Source organism: Neodiprion virginianus, chromosome 1 (assembly GCF_021901495.1).
Source record: "Neodiprion virginianus isolate iyNeoVirg1 chromosome 1, iyNeoVirg1.1, whole genome shotgun sequence".
Classification (NCBI taxonomy): domain Eukaryota; kingdom Metazoa; phylum Arthropoda; class Insecta; order Hymenoptera; family Diprionidae; genus Neodiprion; species Neodiprion virginianus.
The window spans coordinates 24,858,583-24,885,864 of record NC_060877.1 but is presented as its reverse complement, the minus strand read 5'-3'; the positions used below and the strand labels follow the sequence as shown (position 1 = coordinate 24,885,864).

The 27,282-nt window shown below is 41.6% G+C and overlaps 1 protein-coding gene across 1 annotated transcript in view; it reads right to left on the bottom strand.

Annotated features, from left to right (window-relative positions):
• Positions 1–2,324: 2,324 nt before the first annotated feature.
• Positions 2,325–27,282, bottom strand: part of LOC124303939 (uncharacterized) — a 37,844-nt gene continuing 12,886 nt past the window's right edge. The window contains exon 2 of the mRNA XM_046761808.1: positions 2,325–3,346. Within this exon, the coding sequence (XP_046617764.1) occupies positions 2,979–3,346 (368 nt within the window). The 3' untranslated portion in view covers positions 2,325–2,978. The remainder of the gene's footprint in view (positions 3,347–27,282) is intronic.

Below are 27,282 nucleotides of genomic sequence, written 5' to 3'. Positions count from 1 at the left end.
TTCGCGTCAAGTTTCGACTAGCTTGTTAAAGATGGCGACACTTTTCCAGGTGTTACGCGCGTCGGATTTTAATTGAGGAAGAATTCGACATTTTCCCTACAACGCTTCTCCCTCAACTTACATCGGATAAAATTCATATTCGGAAACGTTAAACCAGTTTTACGGTGCGACTAAATTCTTTTTTGCGTAATTTTCGGTAACAAACTCGCTAAATATTGCAACTTGTAATACTTCTTGATGTGTGCCCAACGATTGTTTGATAATTTTCTTGCAAAGTACCGTGGTTTATTTATACGAGTTTCAGGATCCCTTGTCGGGCAAATAAACGAGCCGGAAAATCGATGAAAATACACTTTTTGTCACGAAAATTATAGCGGACTGGTCACTCTTACGATTAGAATCGGCTAATTTTCACCAAAACCGGATTTTAAGGTTGATTATCAGGATTCTATAGGTTTCGAAAAGTACTTTGGTTGTCGAACGTTTTAACGAAATATTTAACGATGGAATAACGAAAAAATTCGAAAATCGCATTTTCTCGTACGACGCGCGAAATTTGACGGATTCACAACTACGCCATTAGTTGATATCAGTTTTAAAGAAGACTACATAATACTTTGTTTTGCTATTGTCGAACAAATTATTTAGTTTGATTTTACTAACCGTTATATTTCATGCTCACGTAATATTGAGAGTACGTCAAACGAATGCTCTGTGTTTATTTGCGAAAGTGAAATACTAATTTCTTTTTCCTCGGTGACTTTGGTTGAAGCTGTATTTTGTCTTGCTTTTCTTTCGCTTTTTCTTTCGCAAACTTTCCTTTCGTCTTTCCACGACAATTTCGCACATTGTGGCTTATCATATTGAATATTTTCTCCGTAAATCCACTAAATTCACTTGACTAAAATTTCCGCGATGTAAACAACACAAGATGGCAGCGATTTTACAGTTCTCACTTCGCAGTAACGTGACAACTCCTAAAATATAAACTATTTTAACATAATTTTCAGACTTCGTTTAATCGAGGCTTTTTGTGGCAATATTATTCGTATCAATCCTATGATTTCACGCGCATTTAATTTCTGGAGGAATCGGTCGGTTATTCGAAATTTACGTAGAACCCTAGCTTGGCACCCATCCTATACGATGCTTAGTTGGAGAACCACCTTTAACACCTTTCTTACTGGTCTGTCAAACGATTGTATATTTTTCCGCATGGCTTGTTCGGGCACAACATATTTCTGGAAAATTATATCGCCTGCACACGCATGACTAACGTGAAAGATCCAGCGTCCATTCGCGTAATATAATTAGCTCTATTTTACAGAGTGGTCTGCGGCTTAACTCGAGCATGTTAGGCGCGATCAATCAACGCATGCTTGACACGGCCTAAACGATTGCGCCGGTAATTAACGACGGCAACTAGATCAGGGTTTAACGAATGATTATCAAGATAGACTTGTCTGGTTCACGTAACGTTATCACATCCTTAACAACCCGAGTTTAATTAGGTAAGATTGAAAGATGTGCGTACGCGCGTGTGTAATTATTGATTAAACATACGAAGGTGCGTTATAAAAAGACGAATCATTGCGCAGAAAAAAAAATAATACTTGACGACGAATTTATCATTAAAATTTTAAGCATATATTTTATTCATTCTATTATATGTATATGTGCGTATATATATATATGTATATATATATATATATATATATATGCCATATGCTAAATTTATTTACATATCTCGTTCGTGTATAGATAAATACAGACAGACGCGTCGATTCGATCATAGATTTCATTATTGATTTGTTCTCCAGTTATTGTAAGTCGGCATGCACGATAAAGAAGGAGGAAAAATGTAGCGAAAAAAAAAATTGAAAAACAAAGCAAATAATAATAATAACAACACGTGAAAAAGAAAAGTAACGTTTCTACTTGTAAAATATCAACGTATATTGCAAAGTCCCATCTTTTCACATTATAGGTCTAGGTATACACATTATTAATAACTGTATCGATCGAATGATAATTTAATAGGTATGTATATAATATAATATATAGATACGGCAATAAAAATTATTACATTTATCTAACGGCAATTTTCATCTAACAAAAAAAAAATATATATATATATATATATGTATATATAATATTTACAAATTATTTACAAATAAGAGCATTCCGCTAGCTCATAAGTTAAGATATTACATATATTTACGTATCGTTAATGATAATAATTTAAACTTCCAAACGAGGACCTTTTCCTCATTCTTATATTCTCCCTCGTCTTAATCATACTTCTTCTGTTGTCGCTTTGTTCATTTTTTTTTTTTTTTTGTTTTCTTTTTTTTATTACAACTTATTTTCTTTTAATAAATTATACATTATGATACAATTTCCTGCTCTTCAACATCCTGCACGTATGCTTCACGCGAAATTGCATGCTGTCTGCGTCACTTTCGACGGGCAGCTATGCTGATTCCAGCGTGTACCCATTATACAGGGGATCGCGCAAGCTCTATCATATTTTATATTACCAATACCACAGTTCCTGTTTCCGCAATGCAATTGCGTCTTCAGTTATTATTTATCGCTCTGCATGCCGCGTGTTGCGCAATATTTACACACACCATCAGCTATCGTCCGCACTCGCGGTACGTTACTACTGTACGGATTACACGCATATAACACGTATGTATTACGAGTCGCAACACGGTCATCGGATACCTACGCGATAACATGCTGTTTGGTAATAGATTTTACAATGGTCTGACCAAAAATTAAAATCAAAATGAGAACTGCGCTCGAGGCAAAATTCAGCCATCTCGCGATGTAAGGCCGCCCTTCCCGCCGATCGGAGTTCACCCTTTTCCCCTACAGCCCCGCGATCGGCCTTGTAACGCGAGTCGGGCGTGGAGCCGTTAAATATGTGTTGAAAATACCATCGCGACATTACGCGTGAAATTTACAACCCTCTAAGACTTGTCGTCCATCGAGTTTGGCAGCGGCCTCTTCTTCAGGATACCCAAGTCCTGGACGTTTTCTAAAAATGTCTTGTGATGCTGGGCGACCAGGAGCGGGTTCACCGTTTGCACGTCCTTCTTCAGTTCCTCCATGTCGCGTTTGAGCTTCGCCCTTCTGTTCTGGAACCAGGTAATAACCTGAGCGTTGCTGAGCCCGAGCTGAGCCGCGATCTCGTCCCTGTCGGCCGGGCTCAAATACTTCTGATACAAAAATCTCTTCTCCAATTCGAATATCTGCTGATTCGTGAACGCGGTGCGAGACTTCCGTTTCTTTTTAGGCTGCTGACGGTTGTTGAACAGGTTCAAATGATTCGCTTGCTCTGCAACGTGAAAGAAACATACGCAAAAATTACTGACAATACAATTACTTCTTTTCTTTATTCTACCATTTTCTTCAAACAACTCCGGGTACTCTCAACAAAATCACTGAAAAAATTCTTTAAAAAAAGGAACCAAGAATCGATTCAGCCGAGGTCACACTCGCCGATATTACACCCGACGGACGTATCGCGGCTTTTGATTTAAGGCTCTGTTACGCACAAAGTCGCAGATGCATTTCCGTAAATTTGTCTGCACGACTGGTTCGCTACTCGGCATCAGCTCCGTTGCGAAATACTGCAGCCGAGGCGGCGGTAAATCCGCGAGCATCAAACGAATTAAGAGTCTCTCGCTGGAGACTCCGGAGAGTCGACCGCAGAAACTAATATCTCCTCGCCTCTGACCGGCCGTAGGAATCGTCCGACTGTTTGTCCGTTCATTCCTACTTTAGTTTCTCAGTTCGCGTTTCTCCTTTATATACGAGTATAAATACAAATATATATATTATTATGTATATATATATATGTATTTATACACACACTTCTTTCGTATGCATCTTGTAACAGATGCGGTGAAACGGCAACCGTGTTCTAGCAACGCGGACTTTCGGCTAAAATGTTATTCTCTTTGTGAATATATAGCCTGTAAGGTATATGGATGTTGTATAATTCGTATAGTTATGCCGGAAATTGGCAAATTCCAGTTTAAATCGACATTTCTCTGGTATATTCCTCTCACTTTTCGTTTTTTGACTAACGACGATAAATATTGCTGTCGTAAAAATTAAACGAAAACACTGATAATATATTTCCGTGAATAGAATTTGCAGTAAATCTGATTTTTGACATGTATTCATACAAGAATAATCTTTCAAATGTTCAATATTCTATTTTGAAATTTTTTTTAACCTGTCAATTTGCTTTCATTGTAGGAAATAGTTGGCAAATAAACATATTTCACTAATTTTTACTAACTTTATAAGTTAAAATACGTACGGAGGAGAAAAATTTTCTTCACGTGACGATTTCAAACTCTACACAATTGAAAATTTCCATTTCGATCTCGTGTATAAATGTCAGGATAAATCTGATTCCATATTGTAAAAATTGTACTCAACTCGAAAATTTCGGACGAATTTCACTCCAATAAAAAAAACATATCGAGTTTTTCACCGAAACTTTTCAAATTTAGCGTAAAAATTACTCTGAATTTTGAAAAAATCTAATCACGGTATATTTTTTACACGGGCTTCTTACACGTCAAAGTGCAGATAAAAAAGAAACGATAGCTGATACACATACGCGGCTCTCGACAAGGCCGAACCGATCGAAATTGTTTTTTATAATCAGCCGGGATCAATCGACGGGAGGATGGTAATTGGATTTTGAAGCGGAAGATCGAAGCTGCTTCGTGAAACGTCGTTCTCGTTTTTTCCCTCAATTCGGCAAACGATTGCCTCGATAACGTCGAGGTTAAAAAATAAGAGGGCGACTGTACCGCGGCGATCACGACGCATTCGGTATTCCATCGTACGAGAGCCTAGCTGACCGAGTCGATGCAACTTTTAAATCGGAATGTACTGCGGCTGCGCAGGTGTGACCGATGCGGTGCCCTTTGATGTACGTGATGTCGGCACTACTTTGTCCGCGGCGTTTACGAGAATCGAACCGCGTTGTTAGCGCTCCGGCGTTTATCTCGGAAAGCGTCAAACGGTCGCGAAAACACGTCCGAACCTTTTAGCGAGATTAAAATTCGCCCCTTAATCTCCCACCAACCGGATAAAAATCGGTCAACCCGTTACGGAGATACGCGGGATCCAAGACGCTCGGATTGACTCTCTTAGCTCTCTCGGATCTCGAGATCAGAGGTCTGGAACGAATTTGTAATACGACTTTTATGGAGAAATTCTTTCGGCGTTGGCCGAGATGTGTGCGCATCTGATTTGTGGCTTGCGGCTGTCTCGAACTCGGAGATTCGTTTTTTTTCCCCTCCTCCTCTTCCTCCCCCTTTTTTCACGGATTTTGCGACCCCGTGCAGTTTTTTTTTTCTGCTTTACATTTATTTGTCATGAATTTGTTTTTCCCTCTCCTTCTTCAATTTCTTCCCTCGTGCAAAATCATGCCGATCAGCGATACTTCGCTTTCCGGTATCGCGAAAGCTACCTCGAACCTAGGTGAGCAGAGCTTTTTAAGATTTGAAAAAATATGACACCCGTCTGAATTTTCGCATCCTTATCCGGTATTGCAATTCAGAATATTCGACCGATCCGTGAAGACGGATTCGCATTCAACCTGCAGATGTCTGAAAAGTGAAAACCGGAAAAAGGAGGGAGAAAAAAAAAAAGAAAAAAAGAACGTCACCTGCCATCTTTCCCAGGTAATTTTCAAGTTACGAGTGCAACTCCAAGGCAGTTAACCTCTTTCCGTCGTGCGGTGAGAATCAATGCGCTACGCAACGAGACCGCGGTCCTGTACGTATATCTATATCTACACACACATGTATACATGTACTATATATAACTGTGTAGCGTGCACCGCATATAGGGTGGGGTATACGGTTTGCACAGAGGATGGAAGAGGAGAGGGTGAAGAGGAAAAGCTGGAACGCGGGGTAATAAGGTGACGGTGTCAGCCATCTTGGTTCCGCTCGGACAATGCCCGCTCGAGGAGAACGGAAACGGGCAAAGCGCGGGTAAAAGGCGCGACGATCTTGAAACGATCTTTAAAACGTTAATAGATTATTTGGTAACAGTTTCTTGTTAACCGAATTTTACGGTCAAACAGTAAATACCTGTGTATACATGTAATACGTATAACTATATATTTATATGGATGTATAATCTCGCACACACGTAACACGGGTCTAAGCGAGGATATGGACACGTCTGTCACGCCGCGGTTACACGCAATTAGAAACGCTCCCCGCAAAAAACTAAAAAACAAAAAAAATACTCCGCAATCCAATTGACGATCCCGGACGATTAACTGGCTACAGCCTTATGGGCTTTCCTTATATTCGTATAATACGAGTATATGTATATTAGTAAGAACCGTGAAATGAAATTTGAACTTAATTTCTATTTTTTGAATAAAATTTCTGCCCACAGATTGAATTCGGACACACTGTACAGGAGATACAGCAATGTAATAACCGATATTGACTTTTGCACGTACATTTGACAGATTTCTTGCAATTTCGTCAATATATTTCCGTGAGTCTTGAAACCGCACCATCTGCAGGACGACCGAAACGAATTTTCTAACGAGTCATTTAGCCCCAGAGAGAAGCCACAGGGATGGACCACCGCGTATATTAAACAAGGGAAAGGAATTTTTCAAATTTTGTAAAATCAGCGGGTGGAAGAAGGAGGTAGGGGAGGGGAAAAAAAAAAGTTTCAAGGCAGAGCGAAGACCCGGCAATTTTGAACGCGCTCAACCGTAGAGAGAGACTCGACAGTCATTTGTCTTCCCTCGACCCAGCGGCAAAGCTCGGGCCCAAGTCTGGCCCTCGGGTCTTTGGCCACATGTCAACGATATATTTTCTGCCAGCCTACAAATCGTTTAGTGGGTAATTTTGAAATTGGAACACTTATTTAGACGTTTAGACGCGAGGGGATATATCCGAGAGCGAACCGAGGTTCAAAAAGATTTACGGCATCTCGAATACCGCTTTATATAGCTATATACTCAGCTGCAACCGCTTTATACGTATATAATACGCCACCAAACGTGACTCGCTCATTCAAGCAATTATGCACGTTCCGGTAATTTCGATCATCTCGGACCACGGTTGATGTTATAATTCGCAAAAAACCAATTAGAAGAGATGTTGAGAGAAAAAAAAAAAAAAAAAAAAGAAAAAAAAGAAACAATTCACGACAAATTAGTGCGCTCATTTTTTTTTCTTCTTACTCCGTCCGTGATTAGCCTGGTTAATCGTGGGTCAATTCTTTGATCGTCAATGCGGATTTCGGAGCGAGAATTTCGTAGAATAGAATATCCTGCGGCAAAACGACCAGAGAAAAAGGTAGAAAATAAGAAGAAACATCCGACTAGTCAACGCCGTAATTGTACAAGCGATTAGCGAAAGGCGTTGAGTCGACAGATTGACGGACGACCGGATAATTGTTCACGTCTCTACTGCAGGGGATACAGGCAATTGTTTTCCTCCCACTAAAGTCCTTGTGATGTTGCCGTGATTTTTACTTCGTTCGAAAATTATACATAACAGTTGTCCGCTTACGTAGGAAGAAAAAACGGCAAACACTTTTTTCGTAATTGCAGAAAAAATCGTACGGAACAACACACGCTACAGGGACAACATTTTTGAACATTCATTGTTATCTCACGATCAATGTAAGAAAATTTTATCGCGAGTTATTCACAGATCAATCGATATGGTAGAATGAGAAAAAGTTTGAATAATTGGAATTTCAGATGAATTGTAAATGCAATCAAGATTGTAACTTGAATTATTCATACGTTTGCATTGTAATGACTAGAAGACATTGCCATTGGCCGAGTGTGTCTATATTTTTGTTTTCCAGTGTTTCGTTCTCTCCTCGATCAAAGTTCGTGACCAGAATACCAGAAGTATACACGCGTAACAGAATCGAAAAAACGTACAGCGAAGTGAAGAACGAAGATCGAAGAGAGTCGTAAGCCGCGTTTTATGCATTTCGGAGATGGGTTCGAACAAAGGCGGAGGAAAAGTCTTGGGAAGATTGAAAGCACAAAAAGTGGAAAAGAAAATAGACGAAACGACTAAACAAGAGCGACGTAAAACGGTGCGACGCTCGTTTGTTTCTCGTTCAAAAAGCCTATAGGCGACTTTTTCTTCGTCTTGTCGTATGGTTTTTTTTACACCCGCGTTACTGCGCCTAGGGTTATTTATTCGTTTCTGTCACTGGTCTGTCAGAATTATCAATTAAGCAAGCCTGCGGCCGTTGCCGGGTTTATTAACATAATAGGTCAAAACAGTGCGATATTATTCCAGCGGCATATTACGTGTTTTTGTACGAGTGAAATTTCTCCTTCCCCGATCTTATCGAGGATCGACAGAGACAAAAAACGGCTGTCAAATTAATTCGGCAGTACCTACGGACAGGAAATAGATTCGGCCGCCATTTTCTGTGAGATTTGTCTTCATTAGGGTTTCCTGCGGCGCCTCTAATGTGCCACCTGGCGCTCGTGCCAACTAACCGGGGAAAGGTGTTAACCGGCTGCAACCAAGATTCGGGCAACGTGGGACCTTCTTACGATTCTTCCCTCTTTCGAGACTCCGCTATTTTCATCGTCACATGCCCGGGTCACATGGGTGGTCCGACACCTTCGATCAAGACGTCCGCGTGATGCGAGGAACTCGGTCGAAAATCGCTGCCTATCCATCCGCTTCGCGTCGAGGGAAAGCTCAGTTCGTCCATTTTCGCATGTCAGTGTTGACGATTGCGTGAATACCAACACGGCTCGTGAATGGATTAATCGATACGCGTGCTCCGCACTCGACGTCGTTTTTTAGTTCGAAACACCACCGAGAATTCTTCGAATCGTCGAGTGCGAATGGATTCGCGCTTCGTTGACTATTGGACGACTTAATCGCGACGCGACTCGATCAATTAACATACGCTATCAAGATGTAGAAAGAAAAAACTAAAACCTGTCACTTGTAAGATGGCGAATTGGGCAGATTGAGTCTGAGCAAGTCTTTACGAATAACGCTTTTTGGTATGCCTACGAATTCCGACCGACGATTAAAATTAACCATATACGTATGTACGTTTGTTTTCGAGAAACTGCCGGTTTCAATGAATAAATTCAAGCAGCTTGCGAGGAATTAATTTCAAGTAAGGATGCAATATCCGAAATACACCGTAGGACTGAATTCTTCTCTTCGGGGTCGGTTGACCTTTGGAATCTTCCCAGCAGATTTTCGTAACAAAGCTGAACGAACCTTGGCTCGAGGTAAATAGACCGATTAAATCCAGAGCCGGGGGTCCCGAAACCCGGTTGGAACTCGCAGCTCGAGTAAAACTCGGGAATCGAAGCACGTACGTTCCGAGTTGATCCGACGGTCCGCGTGAATAATCGGAACGTCCAACAACGAGAGTCGTTATCGGATCCACGGGAGAGGGACAATAGCTTTTTACCCGAAGACGCCTGCGATACAGTGTGTAAGACACGTCGGGTCGTTGGAAATAACGTTCCGATTTCTACGCACCTATAAGCGGCGTAAGTGTCTATTTTTAGCATCAATTTTTGCCGCAGCGGCTAAACTAATTTACGATCCTAAAATTTGTCTGCGGTCTGGTGAACCGTGGTCCCCGTCGAGAAGCCGAAAGGACGAATACGGGGTCCTGGTCCAGGACAGCTGAGTATCGGGTGCCCAGCCACGTGCGGAACCGCGATGAATAAACGTCCGCACAGGGATCAGTCGCGGAAGGGCGAACGATGCTATTGGCAAAAAATTGACTGCAGCCAGAGAATTCCCAGAGTGAAAGAAATCGCCTCGTCGGCTGGTCCGAGAACATATCAATTCCCGTTTACGAGAACAGGATGTGCGGGCGTCTCGGCTCGTCCGCACCTCGTCCGCCGCAGGAACCGCGTCCCAAACCGCAGCCCGCAGGGACGCCTGGAGCGTCGCGACGACTGACGGGACGTCGTCTCCCGGTCATTAGTCAGCTCGTCGTCACTTCTGCAATTAGAAGCTCACAACCGTCGGTCGTGTTTTCCTGTAGGTACGGAATTTTCGGTTGCGGGTAAATTACGCAGGGGATTGCGGGACGCGATTCCCTCGGGATACGCAGAGCTTTGCTCTCGCGTCGATCTTCGAGGTTTTCGAGCGCCGAAGATGTTCCTGGAAGTCGAAGTTCCAGTCAGGAAGTTTGCGCAGAGAGAGAGAGAGAGAGAGTGTCGGATTCGTTGAGGGAGAAGGGGAGCAAAGATCAACGGCGAAACCTTCTCGTCCTTCCTTTTCTGCTCTTCTTTGTTAATGTCGAACCTTCCAGGTACGAATGAACTGCAAACAGCAGCTTTGCACACCCCGTTCAAATTTCCCTCAAGAATTTTTCTCATGATTACAATAATTACAGGCACGTGCAAGAGGAGGAGAGGCGAGGACCCCCTTAAGATTATTATTGAAGGCGAAGAGCAAGGGACGCCGGGGCGTCGGAAATAGACGCTTAAGTGACGCAAGAAACGCCGAGAGACTTGCGGAGACAGAGAATTAGAGGGAAACGGAGATAGCTGAGAGGCTGGAGATATCCTCCGTGGTGATGGTGATGTTGGTGGTGGTGGTGGTGGTGGCTCTTCTCGGCAAGCAAATCGGGGCTAATAGGATCACAGGGACGTTGCAAACGGCCCATGATACCGCTTCGGCTTAAGCGGCTGCAGTCTGCCCCGGAAAAAGAGGAGAAAATAAATGAAGAGAAAATACTGCACGGTGGCAAAAGGGGAATCTCCATTCCATTGGAAAGACTCGCGTGTACGTGCGTCCATCTGCATGAGGAGCTGGGCCCACCGTGCAGGGAGCTGCTGCTTCGGGGAAACCGGAGGCTAATTCAAACCCGTGTGGAAAAACTTTGGATTTTAATGTGATTCGTCTCGATTCTGCTTTGTTAACGGCGATTCCTTTTATACTGTTATACGTACTCTTCTTCGATCGAAATTTCTACCGGCGGAAGCAGGAATGCGAAAAATATTTGATCGAATAACGTTTAAGGAGGTTTTAGAACATCGTTCAAAGTGATGGCAAAATTCTTTCAACCCTTACGATTCACACTTCCTGGGTTGATACCGGGTATGATTACCGGGGTCGATGGAGACCCTAAAACGAAAATCATTTCGTAGAAACGGAGATATCGATTCAAATAACTTGAAAAAATTCTGGGATACTCGGTTATTATTATCTTTCAGGGCAAATTAGTTGTCCTTAGGACATGAAATTTTGAATATAAAAAAAAATATTTATAAAACAAAAAAATACCAGAAAATTGATCATTCTACTGAAAAACCCTAAAACCGAATGAATTTTCGATATCTTCGGCTGAAAATTGATCGAGTAGTTGAATTGAGAAGTTTAATTTTTGGAAAACGATTAAATTATCAATTTTTACGATATGCCATCATTTATCTTCGATCAAATCAGATTACGTTGAATGTTTTTCACATGGAATTTACGGTGAAGATGCCGCGTGGTCATTTTGACCCCGGTGTGCTGGTAAGGTTTAACAAAAACTCTCGCTTACTTGTGAAATTTCATGAATTTTAGGGAGTTCGTTTGAGAAAAGAGTCAACTCTAAGCTCCTCCATAAAAATTACACACGCAGTATTCTGAAAGTTTCGTAACTTCGAGACAAGTTCCTTGAATTGTTTGAAATTCTCACAGTGATTTGATGATACCTACTCGTTATATTAGCTGCAATTTTTTCGAGATATTCTTCACCGTTTTTTAGTAATACGTACATTGTTTCTCCAGCCCATTAATTGAGTTCATTATCTCGATTAAAGAATATCGACTACTTGGCTCGAGACCTCTGTAAAATATACAACTGCAAGCATCGCGTTATGTATTTCTGTTCAACATTGAAACGAACAATCAATTACGAAATTTTCAGATAAACAATTCAACACCCAAGACCATTTTTCAAATAAAAAATCCATTCTCCAACGATACTCTAAATTACTGTCACGTACATGCCTGTAATCTGATATTTACAACGGTAATAAATGAACACAATTTCTGTTGTCCAACAGGCAAATACATAGTTACCAACAGCCATCTTCAGTCCGTAACAACAATTCGGGAGCGGACACGGAGTAATTAATCTTTCGTACTTTGAACGACTAATTACCTAAGGCTAGCTAATCGAAGGATGAAGACAACGGCGTTACAACGGCGTGGGAATCAAGAGGGAGAAGGATGGAATGACAGGGAAGTGAAATGAGGAAGATTGAGACACGGGGGCGGGGAATGGGAAAGAGAAAGAGTAAAGTGCCGTGGTGGGGATGAGTGGGTGGGTTTTGTTACGTTGCTAATGACACACGTAGAAATAATTTTCAGCCCACATCCTGTGCTTCCTCCCCCGCCTTAGTCGCCCTACAGAACCGACATGTAACAGTACAAAGTTGCGGTGTAAAGTTTGGCACGCAGACACGGACGTTGTCTGTATGTGTAACAAATCGAGGAAAGAACAAAACATACGTCTATATGCATATGTATGGTTGTATATACATACATATATATACATATACATATATATACACGTGTAGCTAGAATTGGTCCGATTCGATTCGGTGAAATTAATTTGTTCAGGTTGCTCGAAGCACTGGGTGTTTCGTAGTCATCGAGGCTTCTTGCCCAGCGAACCAGTAACAATTTTCGGGAAACGCTTCGCGTCACGTGACAGAAAATAAATAACAAATAGGTGCGCGCACCGGTCCCACAAAATGATAGAGCCCGTAGCACCACGGCGTTCTCCCTAATTTTATGGGGCCTCAGGGGTGCGACGGCCTCGTGTCTCACACATGGGGTGCCTTACACCGTTTCCTACACGCGCACATCGACGTTGGACGGAATCGTGCCCCGTGCCGGAGCCTCGGCTTACGTTAACGGTGTCCGTGTCTGCATGAAACGTCTGTCCATGGTGACGTATTAATTACACGAAACAGTCGACCCAGAAAATTGATACTCTCGAATCGATTCCGTCCACTGCACCTGTCACCTTTGAATGCAGGTTTTTACGTTTTATTTACTTCTAAATAGAACCATCTTTTGGCAGGGTGATTCTGTTCTTCTGCTCTGATTGATGTGCTTTTAGTACCTCCTCATAAGTGGCTCGAGATATGCGTAAACAGAATTTAAAAAATTACCATCGACAATTTGCAAGCTCTTGTCAGCAGTTAGCGGACGTAACGTGTATGCTTACAATTATAGTTACTTTAGGAGCAAATTAACGATCATGTGTAAAGAAATAGATCGGTTTCTGTAGATGGAATAATTTTCCTCCTGTACAAAGCACGTCACATCTTTGTTTGGATCGACCATAAAAAGTAAAGAAAAATGGATCTATCTGATTCGTCGTGATTGAAAAAATTGAGTTTAACAGAAAATAATTCTACCATGACCGTGTTAAGTCTATATAAACTTTGTTTTTGCAATTCATTAAATTTAACTAATACCAGTTATGTGGTCGCCTTGATTGAAACGCGGTAAGCGGCAGAATTTCACTCCATACGCTCACGCGTTGTATATTGTATAATAGGCGAAGCTGTTAATTGAGAGGTTTAAATCTGGTCTTGAGAATTTTTAGTTTTTCGAACGAAACAGCAGCCAGTCCGGAACGCTCGCGCCGCGTCTCGACGTACGAATATATTTCAGTGTGTGCGTGTTACGGGTGTTCCTAAATAATACTGAAACCGGTCTCCTCTCCTCGTGCGGGCGGCTTGCGCGCGTTCTTGGAGCAATTACATCTCTCATCGTCGGGCATTTGTCTCCATGTTCCCAAAATTAAAACACGGAGACAGCTGAGACCGGGGCTTATAAGCTTCGTGCATCGTGCATCGGGTTGAAGGTAGGTACCTACAAGGGTTGCATGGGGCACCTTACCGCGATAATTTGCTGTCAAATGTCAAGTATCGTACTCTGCGCCACTGGAGCGTGTAATAACTCTATCCGTGAAATTCACATCGCGTATATGAAAGAGGTTCGAAGAACGTTATTATCGTCAGGAACTAACTCTTCCGCAAAGAACGGTAAATTTCTTATTTACAACGAAATCACTCGTTTCTCGAGCTGTTAACGGTTTGTTATAAAATTCTAATAATGATATAAAGGCCGCGTTCGCAACCGTACAATTACAAGATTATATCTAACAGTAGCCGCATTTATTGTTCCTTCATTACGAGCAGAATTTATTTTTCTCAAATCGCGTTGGGTTCAGGTATACATATATATATATATATGCGCACGAATCTTTCGTAGTTTCGTTTCGAAACGCAGCGAGCGAACGAAAGGTTCTAAAACCAATATCGAAGCGTGAAAGTGTGGTAATTTGATCGTGACTAAATGTCGCAGCAGTTTCTTTCCGCGTTACGTGAACTCTGTGGAATTTTGTCGCGTTCGTACGGGAACCGATATGATCATTGAACTGCATCGTTGATCTTGACTAAATGATTATGTTGTCAAGAGCGTGGCGCAGGGTCTTAGAAGTGTCCCAAGATCCGTGAAGGGGGAGAAAATATAAGAATGGGAGGAAAAGACTGGCTCAACTTCGATTGGGCGGTTGGGGTATGGCCGAAAAAATCTAGGGAACCATTGAGACCTAGGAGTTCGGCGTTCGACGTCGAAGAAGAAAGAGCATGAGAAGGAGAAACGGAAAAAAAAGAGGACGAAGTCGATCGGCGCTCGGGTTTTTAATTTCCTGTTCGATTGTACTCGATTATATCCCTTTTCTCGGATCGTCTGTATCGTTTCGATTTGCTTTAACGGCCGTTTAACGCCGTTGATACCTTCCCAGTTCCCCCGATCCACAGAAGCGGCAAAATTAGCCGCAGCAACGATCCTACACAGTGACTATGGGGAAAACTACCGAGGGGGATTTCGAAACGTCTTATACATGAAGCCAATTCAATTACTGCCTATCAACAAAGAAAGTTTTAAACTCTGTGTCGAATCTGATTGACCGGTACCTTATGCTCCTATACATTATACATATATATATGTATATATATATATACACGTAATCGCAGGTCTTCCACCGATCCCGACACACTTTCGTACCCATATGTTAAAGGTACATCCTTGTACCTATCGAGCGATTTCTTCACAACTCGGTGGTTGCCACTGTCGAGTTCAGCCGAGAGAAACTGATCTCTAATTCTTTTCAATCATCTTTCTATTTGTTCAATTTATACGGACAAGCGATTATTGCACACACGGTGTTTTAACAAGCTTTGTTGCAAGCACGTTACGTTGACGCCTTGTTCGATGTGCTTCAAATATCGATAACTCCGACAGCCATACACAGACTGTAGAACTAGGAAAAAGTAGAAAAAGTAGAAAAAGTATGTCGGAATGGTGGAAAGACCCGGCGGAATACCCGGCATGCACGAATACCATGGACGGGAATGAAATGTGAACATACAACGAGTGTTCCGTACATTTATTGACCGACCGACCAACTATGAAGGCTTGAAGTTACAAACGACATAATTGATACTTGTCGCCGCGAGGTTCCCGCGTATTAATAACAAGCGTATTCATATATACGATCAGTCGTGTCAAATTATTCTGCAAGAAACCGCCTCGTGCACGGGGAAATCTATTATAACAACTGTACGCAGCACCAGCCTTGTGTATCGTGGATATCTTTCGCTTGGGATTCATACTTTTCGGAACAGCAATTAGACCGAGAGCATTATGAATAACACACATATAAACGTGGGATCGGATGGTGAAAAAAAACCGCGTCCAATGCAGACGTATTAATCTATCCACAAATTGGCCGATGTATCTGGACGTTAGAACGGTGTTTAAATACCTTGCACTAATATTCAAATTAGTTCTACGTGTAAAATCGACGCTCGGTTTTATTGCCTAATTGTGCATAATAATTCAGCATTCAGAATTATCTGCTTAGAACGATTGGTAAGATTAGTTTTCTCAGTAAGGTTTTCAAACGATTTATAGCAGATTGAATCTGGTACATTGCAAAGAGAACCGGAACGTTACAGCGAAGCTGTTTCATCTCGAATTAACTGTGCTCAGACTTCGATTTAGAATGATCCTTCCGCAACTTTTCGCCATACCTGAATCACCCTCTACGGGTCGGATGGTGTTTAATCGTAATCCGTCCGCGGTCCCTCGCACGGTGATCCCGGGGGGTAAAAAGCCAGCTGTACCAACAGGCATTAGTTAAATGAAATTGCGATTTCGTTTACATTTCCGGTCCGTGACGCGGCGACAAAAGACGCGATCACCACCGATCTCGACGATCCTTTATCGCCGGTTAAGTTCCTATAACTTTACGGTTCTGCTCCTGTCACCCCGCTGCATTAAATAACATACGTACAAACGGTCCGCGGCACCTACACAACTACGCCCAAAGTGATTGTCGCCAAAGCCGTTGAGGCCAACTCGTTTTCCTCCATTCTTCAACCCCCCGTATAAAACGAGGAACTGATCGGTTCCAGGCGATGTCCTTTTTCCTCTTTACCCATCCAAGGGTAAAGGTAAGGAGGACTATTTACCCCGTATAGAAAGTGTCCAAAACAAAATAAAAATAAAAGTAGAGTACAATCGAAATGGCGTTGCTGCAGCAAAAGTTCCACATTCAAAAGAAAGCGCCAATCAGATTAGCGCGATTCTGGTGACTCGTTGAACGACTATCCCTAGCTTTTTACTCCTTACCTCTACCCTTCTTCTTCTCTCTTCGTTATACCGTAAGTTTCTACCGGATCTTCCGCATGGAAATGTACGGGGATTGTACCGAGAGTCGCGACGCCCATTAGTAGGTATAATTTGGTCGCCCGGACGCCTAGCTGGGCCGAGGATCAACCGGCGGTTCGCATCGGTTCCGAAACCTTTGATCTTAAAATGGCGCATTATCTGACGAGGCTACTTACGCTCTTGAAAAATTTGATACCAGTCCGCGATGCAATTAGCTGCGGTAAAGAGGCGGCGCTGTGCCGTGTCGTGTCGTGTCGTGTCTTGCCGTGCAGCAACGAGAGACCGAAACCGGGAATGCGACAAAGGAGAAGACGGAGGATAATCGGGAGGAGGAGGAAACGAGAAGTAGCCAGAGGTGTACAACGATCGGGATAATGGTAACAACGACCGATGCCAATCAGATGCGTGGTTTCAATACGCACGCTGACACGCGCGTGTACCTGCTGCATCGTATTTATTTTCATTTTACACTCGCTTTTTTATCTCGCACGATGCGACTTATTCTGCATCCGAGAAACTGGACTGACTTGAACGCGTGCAATCTCAGTTGATTAGCGAAACTTCACGTCAAGATTCGGCGAAATGTTGTATATATATATAAATATATATAAAGTGACCAGCCTTTGGCAATGAATTAACGAAAATTCCACGTATTATTTTTTATTTTCCAAAATTGCACCTCATTATTCCCTGTATTATATACCGGTTGGGTTAAAAATCCCGGAAAATAAAGTACCAGAGTCAACTGAATTCGAATTGCGGTTCGTTAACCTACGATGAAAATATTATCTGACATACATAAATGGTTTACTGGTAATTACGACGTTTCTAATTTCTACCAATGCATTCTTTCGTAGATAAATTTTTCAGTTTCATTTATCTGAAATAATGAAAATTTTCGTCACATTCAAGTAAGTCTGTTGAATTTTTAGCACGTTAATTACATATACCTGCCTCCAATCGCCAATTTTTCTTAATCTTACAAAAGTTTACGGAGATGATTATTTGTCATGAAATTCGAACGATTACGATACGATTTGAATCGGTGTACGTAATGTAATATAAAAAGGAGGGCAGGCGTTCGAAACGCGGGTTTTAATTCCTTGGCTCGGAGCCACGATATTTCGTTTTATGTTTTATGTTTTACGTAAGCCTCGTTCACCGCAGCCCTGTCATCGATCTAATCCCGGCATAAAGAGGCCATTAACTAAATGACCAGCCAACATACGCGCGTTACGGTCGCACATGAGCTCAAACGTGCTCCGAGGTTCGTACCACTAATAACGTTATTAACACTACACCCACCTCTTGGGGTGCAGAGGGAACGAGCGGCGAACGAGTAGGGTGACTAAATTAAAACTAACGAAAACAACCGAAAATCGTAAACGGCGCAAAGTTGAGTGGGCTGCGTCGGATGGATGGGATAGAAAGTAAAAGCTAAAAAGCTCACCACGACCTCGACGACGGAATGCTGTATGTTTCAACTAAAATTCTTTGCAAGCTCGCTCGAAAATAAAGCTCACCGGTTATTTACGCCTCTACGTAAGCTTGAGTGAACCGAGCACGTTATTCGAGAACCTTGTACCAATACTCTCCGTTCACCGAATGCTCACAAGTTTTCTACGCAGGTATATATACGAGGTGGGTCAGAAAAATCGGACTGACTTAAAACGTGAAGAAAGTCAGAACGCGTCGACCGATTTTCAAAAACTATTTGCGACTCGATACTAGAGAAAACAATCACCTAGTTTCGCGATTGAAAATCTGAAAAGTCTTCTTTCCTTGCTGAGATGCACGCTCTTCAAAAAGCGGTTTCGACAAAACTCACTGGGAGGATGAAAAAAACTAATATTAAAGAATGTTCAACTTGACGTGACTTCCGCTTCCCGTTTTTTATTTCTTCGATTGCGTTGGTCGAAAATTTTTAAATATGAAATATAAAAAGAATCAAAGAAAAACACATGTTATTGTAAATTTCTTGTCAATAATTCAACCAAAATAAATTGTTCTTTAAATCGTAATTCAAGATGGAAATTAAGTTGAATATTCTTTGATGTTTATTTTTTGAATCCTCCCAGCGAGTTTTTCAAACCACGTTATTCGAGAGCGTACATCTCAGCAAGGAATAAAGATTTTTCAGATTTTCAAACGCGAAACGAAAGTTTCGTTCTTCTAGCTTCGAGCAAAAAAAAGTTTGCAAAAATCGACCGTCACGTTTTAAATTAGTCCGGTATTTTTGATCCACGCCCTGTATACCATGTGGGAAGAGTATTTTGTTTCAAAATGCACCGGCAAGACGATTTCGTACGTACTAATTAATCAAGCTCTCTTTGTTCACAGCACACATTTTAATTCGCATCGTTAGCTATTGAAGATTTAGCAAAACATGAAATGGGTAGCTCTCATAATAGCGATGTATCTTCGTATTGTCATTTTTTGAATATTTTCTGTGAAAATACCTTTGTTTATGCAATATTATAAAATTACGAGTTCCATTGTAGCAGGCAATGCTGATTGATAATATCAGAAAGTAAATTACATATATCTCTTAAAAAATCGACCATTTTCAAAAAATTTTATTACACAAATTCATTATAATGACGGAATTAGAAGGCATGCGATTTTGACTATCGAAAAGTTGGTTCAAAAATACGATCTGAAAAAATAGTCAACTGACGAGGCTCTTGGATTTTTCTGCAGGTAACCGTCAAGGTAACCATCGACTCTTGTTTCGTCGACAGTTGACTTTCAATTCGGCAAAACGTCTACAAAAACTATAATCCTACCTACACGTATCTGACGGTTGAGATTGTTTCCGTTCGTCTATAAAAATAACAGGGACCATAAAGTATACGACCATGGCGTCAAGAGATTTTCATCCTTGGACGAGACCGTCAGGAATTTGAATACCATCCGAATCCGTTTACAGAAACATATTTTTTATGATTATTTATTTTTCGTGACCAGTGCAACGTGAATTGTGGCTTACACGATGGGTCGAACCCGCAAATTTGCAGATCCATAAAGTGACAAAGCCTGACTCGACTGTTGCAATAAAGATCTCCGTGATAATGATTCTGACCTTGCGGTCCAGAAGCCTGAAAAATCTGCTCTTACATTCGTCACATACGTGTTTCCGTTGTACGTGACCCTCCATGCGTTCAAAACTCATACGTAATAACGAGGAAAAATTATATCGTCTTTCAAAAGTTACGAGCGTCAAGTCACATCGGCAACAACTACGATGTGATCCGTAGACGAGACCGCCTCGTCGATTCCTAGGTGACGAATGATTCGAATCCGCGAGGCGGCGTTACGTTTTAAATTGCAAGGCATGCCGCACGATAGGATCCTAGCGGTACAAACGTACAGACGAAGACGTCGACTTGTAGAATTGAAACCGCCTTTCACTTTCACCCTGCAACCATGTAATACGTATATGTATGCATAGGTGAATGCAAGAATACATTGTACCGGCGAGTCGTTTGAGCCATGCTTGCGGTGCCATTGCTACAGGCCATTACGGTCCATATATACAATACTTACGATACTTAGATGTAGGTACCCATGCACCGGCTAGTATTACGAGGTATAAGGAAAGCCCACCGTTCGTATCTAAATTAGCTACTAAATTAGACATCAATGGCTGTATAGCCAATGGGATAACAGTGATGGGCATGTGGGAGAAAGGACCTTATAGCTGAGACCAGAAATTAAGATAAGCCTCAAAAGAACCGCGGCGGTCAGGCCGACCTATCAGTGATTAGAACCAGAACCCCCAAGTTTCTCGAATACGAAACCTGGCGACCGTCTCCTGCTTTTTCTCGCTCTCCTCCGCTCCTTCTTTCCTCTCTCTCTCTCTCACTCTCTTTACCTCTTCGGTCGAATAAAATGGCGCCAAATTGCCGAGCACCCTCGAGGGACGCGTGTCGCTTTGCGTAACGCGTCTTTTCCTCCGCCAACGCTTTTCAGAAACACCTAAGGAAGTACGGCCCGCGTTGCTTATCCATGGACTCTGTCCCTAAAACCATCGGATGCGGACACCTGCATTTGCGGCCGTGACAAACCGGCTTATTGTTTTCGCACCTACAAAACTTACGCTACATTAACTCCTACCCCTCGGAAATGAAATTAGCAGGTGCGGCCTGTTTCCAAAAGGTTTCACACAACGCTACCTTTTCGGACTGCACACTTAACGCGTCCATCCCCCGTGTTACGGTACTGTGACCAATTGATGTTTGCTCTTGATCGTTAGGGCTGCTCGTCTGCATCGGCGAGGAAGGAACGCGGGATTGAAATATCTCCGTGAATCGATGTGATTTTATCATCGGTTTCGTTTTTTCTCCTTACTTCGGAATCGCTCAAGATTCCAATAGTAAATGTGTCAAAGAGAACTTGATTTTGCACGTTCGCGAATTGAGCCTTCTATCGCGACGGCGATTATTTTAATAAGCCGATAAACAAGTCCTGTTTATTTTACATCTTAAAAATGGCGGAGCATCTTCGTTTGTTCACTCTAATTATGTATAATTGGTGTGTATAACTTTTTACAGATATTATCAAAGAAGAGAAATAGAAAAATTATTACACCATTTTGACGTCATTATTCAGGATATCAGACTTAAGTCATGAATTATGAAAGACCAAATACTGGCTGCAGGTTTGTTGAACAGCGTAACAGCAAATATGCGAACTAATCATCCGGAACGAATCAGCTTTGAGGGAAATTACTGAATTCGGTTCTCCCGCCGATGTGTACAAGCCGGTGCTGACACCCTCGCAAACGACAGATTGCTGCCTTAATCGGGTGTGACGAGAGCAAAACGTTTTCTGTGATTATACGCTCGGGAGGAGGTTATAATATTGTCTACCCTGATTTCATCACCTCAAGATATCCCCAACTATAAACCTATGCCGTATAAAATCGGACAAGTCAACCAGAAATGATCTACAGAGGCTGTCAGGCGATTGGATACGAAAAGAGAACCATTTCGTATTTTTCGGTGAGTACAATATACAATCTTCACTTTTGCTATCAAATATTTTTTAGATTATTGCAATTTTCATTTTTAAAATCTTCGTTGACTATTCTTATTTTTTACCGTAGCCTAAAAATCCAGTTCCGAGTAAAAAATAAAAATGAATTACCTAGCCATGACCAGAAATTTTAGTACCCACTTTTCTTTATGGCAGTCACATATGCTGAAATAATTTCATGCTATGTACTGCAGTAATAAATTGATTCTTGGACTTGATCGAACAAACGTGGTAAACTGAAAACAAATTATACATTCAACGCAATTATTTCTTCGGTACTAAAATTTTTTACCAACCATATCAAACGAAATTTATCTCAGTATACGTACAATAAACACGGCAGAACTTACAGAACAGCGTGATAAACTATAAAGAGGGGAAAAAATTCATTCCCTTCGTCAATTTTTACCGGGCAGCATTACGTAACTGAAATAAAGCCTCGGTCCCTTTCGCGGCAATCCTCCCCCCACTAATGGGGCATATTTCAGTCACGGTAGAAGCTCGTCGGGTCGTCACCACCTGCTACAACGAAGACAATTCGCCACGGTCGCATAACTTGGCTCCAAGGATGCGAGAGATAGTTCTGATTTAGGGAGCTCATGGGAGTGTAAGGGTGGAGGGAGGGAGCAAAAGAGAGAGGACAGGGACGAGCGCAAAGAGGGCGTCGGAGGGGGGCGCTTAATTATTCTCTGGGAATTTAGCAATTTTCCGTTTTACCGAGTTCGTAAACCGTTAGCGAGTCTCTGCCCTTCCAGAAGGGATGAGCCTCGAGGGGCGGAGAGTCTGCTGCCACCCCGTGTACTTGACGAGTGGCGTATTACGTTCTGGGGTGAAGCGAATGCGCCGCTAAGACACGGGCGAAAATCGTAATGCGCGGGCGCGGCAGCGTCTACGTTAAAAATGGTGCAGTCACGATGCCATGCCGGGGAGGATCGGGGCCGGGACTCTTCGTCGATAAAGTAAATCGACCGATTTACGACTGCGCCCCTCCTCAAAATCACGGTTAATAAAGTCTTCGGTATGCCGCGATACACGCTTTATCCTTGATAGGCAGCTTTCGAGGAAAAATATTTTTCGGAGACATTGCCTCTCCGCGAATCACAGCGCTCCTTTTGATCGGCGTATTGCGACAGATTTGTTGCTGGAAATTTTTATACCGAACCTTGACCTTTTCTTTTTTTCTTTGGGACGAGGGGCGGGGGGAGGTGGGAAACTAAAAATCCGTTGGCAGCGACGACGAGGGTCGATAAATGCGTCTTTCAAATTTCGTTTTATCACGGAGGAGAGAATTTTACCGAAATCAGACTCCCGCGGAATAAATTGAACGGTGAGTAGAATTGTGGAATACGTGTCACGCAGTTCAAGGTACTTGTAATATACAAAACACACAAAGAGAAACTTTTTTCTTCGTTTATTCAGGTGCTTAAACAGGATATATCGTCCGATTCGATACGATTCAAGTTTTTCCACCCTCACAGCTTTTTATCGACTCAAATTTGACGCGGAAAGAATTTTTTTTTTTTAATTCTTTACACGATATTATACGTGCTACGATTCATCGGTTTCACACCTTGTATCCACTGTGATCATTCACGTGTCAATTGAATCAATCTCTGGCCGATATAACGAGGAGATATTTCGAAACAACGCGATTTTATTTGCATTGTAGACACAGTCAACCCGATACTCGTTTTATTTTGCATCGATATTGAATAAGAGGCGTAAGAAAGCCTGTCACTGCCAATATTGGACAAAAAAGTTCACGGGTCGTTGATCGATCGTACGCTACTAAAATATTATTTTCAATTCGTAATATTATGCAATATCTTACGAATCGAATATAATATGATTTGCACGGTTTACCCATTTTTTTGCATAGGTAGATTGAAACCAAACTTGATATTGATAATTATATTCGTTCCATGCTGAATTACGATTTTGAAAGTGTAAATTATCGATTTTAAACCAGTTTTTATCCTCTTTTTCCCAAATTATTCTCCGCTTATAATCGAACGATTCATCTTTGCTCGAGTTACTCTATTCGAAACGATGACTCGAGAACTCAAGGATCGAATTCGCAGCATCGATCGTCCGCAATTATAGTTCATTACTAATTGCGAGTACCCATATATTCTATAACAAGCATTGGCGAGCTGGCGAGTTGGAAGTGTTTCAAAGTAATTTCACGCTTGCCTTTATACTCGGCGTAGTTAAAAAATTTCTCGTTTAACCTATCCAAGTGAGAAATGTTAAAAAGAATTTATTAATATAAATTCATCACTCGTGCAGGATATTTGCGGGCTAAAGAGCGACAAGAATCCGACTATACTTTCTGCTCAAATCTGAACAAAAGACACGTGGTATCCCAAGTTTAGCACGACATTCGGGCGTGCAAGTGTTGCGAATAGTTTTACCACGGAGTGGCAAACTTTAACCGAATGAATAACGAAGGATGCATAAGAACAATGATCACAGGTGGGCACCTGCACCGGTCTTCATTGTTGAATACGAAATTTTCCTTGGCTTTGTATCGAGTCCTGCATGCTTTGTTGTAATAAATTTATGCACCTAACTGTCTATTTTTTCTTCCGTGTCTCTGTTGCACGTGTAAGTGCAGCAGAACCGCCTCGTCTATAATGCCGGGTCCCCTTCGCATGTGCCCACATCGGTGAAATATTAAACCGTTTGAACCACCTCGAAGGATCGATCAGACGGAGAGTTTTCCCGTTTGAATAGCAGGGAATGGAAAGGTGCCAAGACGGAAAGAAGTCCGTCCAAGTATGACAGAAATCGAAGAGTCGAAAATCATCGTAAGCTGTATCGTCTGCGAAGTGTTTGAAACGCGAAGTTTCGCTGACGGTTTTGTTGGAAATATCGATCGTCCAAACTTTCCTCGCATACGACGGTGATTGCCAGTTTTAAATGACTGTGTAGACTCCGAGGTAAGGTTAACGAGGAGTCGACTTCATCGCATTATTATAACGAGGTATCGAACAAGCAGTCGGAGATCGGATTTCACCCTTAAAGACGCGCGCGGTATCCGGACGGCTCGGATCGCGGCTCGTCCGCATCCATTCACCGGCAACAACCGCATGCCGCATGCATGGACCTCATTACAGAGTTCGCAATGATTACCGGCTGTACGACGAGTAGTTCAACCCTCCTCATCCCCGTGATTTTATGGCATCGCGCGAGTGTGTGGATTACGCTGCACGCATGTAGGGGCGAGGTTGAAGGGCTGAATTTGAAAAATTCCAAAAGCGCCGAATTACGAATTTTTCGCTGGCGAAACTTTGAGTAAAGAAATCGAACTTTGACGAAACATCAAAGTTTTGAATTGTCAGAAGCCCGACACTCAAAGTTCTGAAAGTGCTGAGTTTGGAAGGACCAAATTCCGAAAGGATAAAATGCCGAAAATGAGAAAATTGATAAATTTAGAACATCGAAATTCCGAATGAACGAAGATTTTCAATTCTATGAATTTCTGACTTGGGGAAATTTCACCGCTTTGATCTTTCTTTGTTTTTCATTTTCCATATTTTTACTTTCGGAATCCTGGGAACTCCGATTTTTCCCGATTTTTTATACCCACTAGTTGAGTAAACTACGCCGTATGAGTATATTTCGATATTCGGAATTTTACTCGTATCGAAAATTCATTTTTTGGAATTTCACTCTGTCGAAACTTTACTTTTCGGAACTTTCCTCTATCGTAACTTTGCGCCGTCGGGTTTACGATCATTCGAAAATTTGTTGTTCTGTCAAAGTTTGATTTCTTTACTTCAACTTTTGCTACCAAATAATTCGGAAATAGGTGCTCTCGGAACTTTGCAAATTTGAAACCTCAACCCCGCCTCTGTACGTAAAACTAACCGTAACGTACTCATCGTTCATAAAATACAATGGTGAGAAAATCTAGAAAATTCGAAGTTAGAAGTGGAAAGTTTCGTGATTCAATTACAAGTCCGATTTGAATTTCACGTTCATTTGCAGATGCCGAAAACCAATTGTATATTTTTCAATTTAACCATGTTTTTGTGCGTGTTTATATCGCAACGCACAATCGATTAAATTCCTCATAAAAATTCTTTTCGTTTTTCACGCTTTGGTTCGAAAAAAACTTTTCCATTCTACAAGCGTATAATAGATTGAAAATCACAAGATGATAAACGCGGACTTTGCAGAGCACGCAATTAAAACGTAAAGAAAATACCTTATCAGTCGGCCTTTTATTCCGTATCGCTAAACTGAACTACAAAATTTCAATTGATTTCGTATCGTTTAGGATTATTCTAGTTCGTTAAGTATTAGCAACGTTTTTTCAACTATTTTATGGAATTCCCGAGTTTGTTTGACACTTGAAAACCACCCAAAAATTTGGCAGTCATTTTTCCTTTCAAGGAAAGAGAAAAAAAAATGAAAAAAAACCCTCCGGCTGCTTTTGCTCCACTTTCAAATTCTTCTGACCATTCAACCCAAAGCGTCGAAACTTTTCTTTCGCAGCCTGAGCATCGCAGAGTGAAATATCCGGCTACCCCCCGCGGTTAGACCCGTGCTTGTGTCATTGACCAAAAATCACGGACTCGTTTTTTCACCGTGCGCGTTCCATTCGTGAAAGCAGATAGCTCGTAGAATGTAGATATCAAAGGTTGTCGGTTGTAAGGAAGGAAAATTGCTATTCTGATTAACGGCAAACCAAATTTTGATACTTTTTATTGACTTTATTATCATAATATCGCACATTCAGCATTTATTGAATGATTGTATTCACGAATTACGATGACTTTCTGAGAATCCAGAAATAGAAAACACTGGAATTATAAAACTGAAGTTAACGGCATTGACGGTTCATTTCAAATCACTTCGAAATTTACAAAAATTCAGAAGATTCGTTCGATTTTACTCTTCGATGATTCTGCATAAAATATTTTTTCAGTACTCAATTCGTTATTGCCATTCATTAATCATGAACAATATCGGTGCGATGTTGTAAAATTGAATACTCAAGATGCCAACATGATTTGAAAAAAAGTGTTGGGGTTAATTTGTAGAAAATACTCCTCCGAACAAAATGAACCATCGTAGATTGGATTTGCAATGATCGAGCACCGATATACATACGGTTTTGTTTATAACTATAAAATTTCCTACATCGTATTTTCAAACAACCGAATCTTCGAAGCTTCCGAATCCAGGTCGATAAACGCTCAACATACTATCCTGTAATAAAATAACCGAACCATATCAAATTTCAGCTCAGCAACCTTGTCGAAAATTGGGATCACGCCGTCATGGAAAATCAGACAAAAACCACGAGTTAACGGAGGGAGAAATCTAGGAGTATATTCGTTTCACGTGGAATCGTAATTGCAAGAGGCTGTATCGCAAGCACGCATTTACTACCAGGTATCTATAATATCTACGAAACCTTACACCCTCAAAATTACCGGGTGTAATA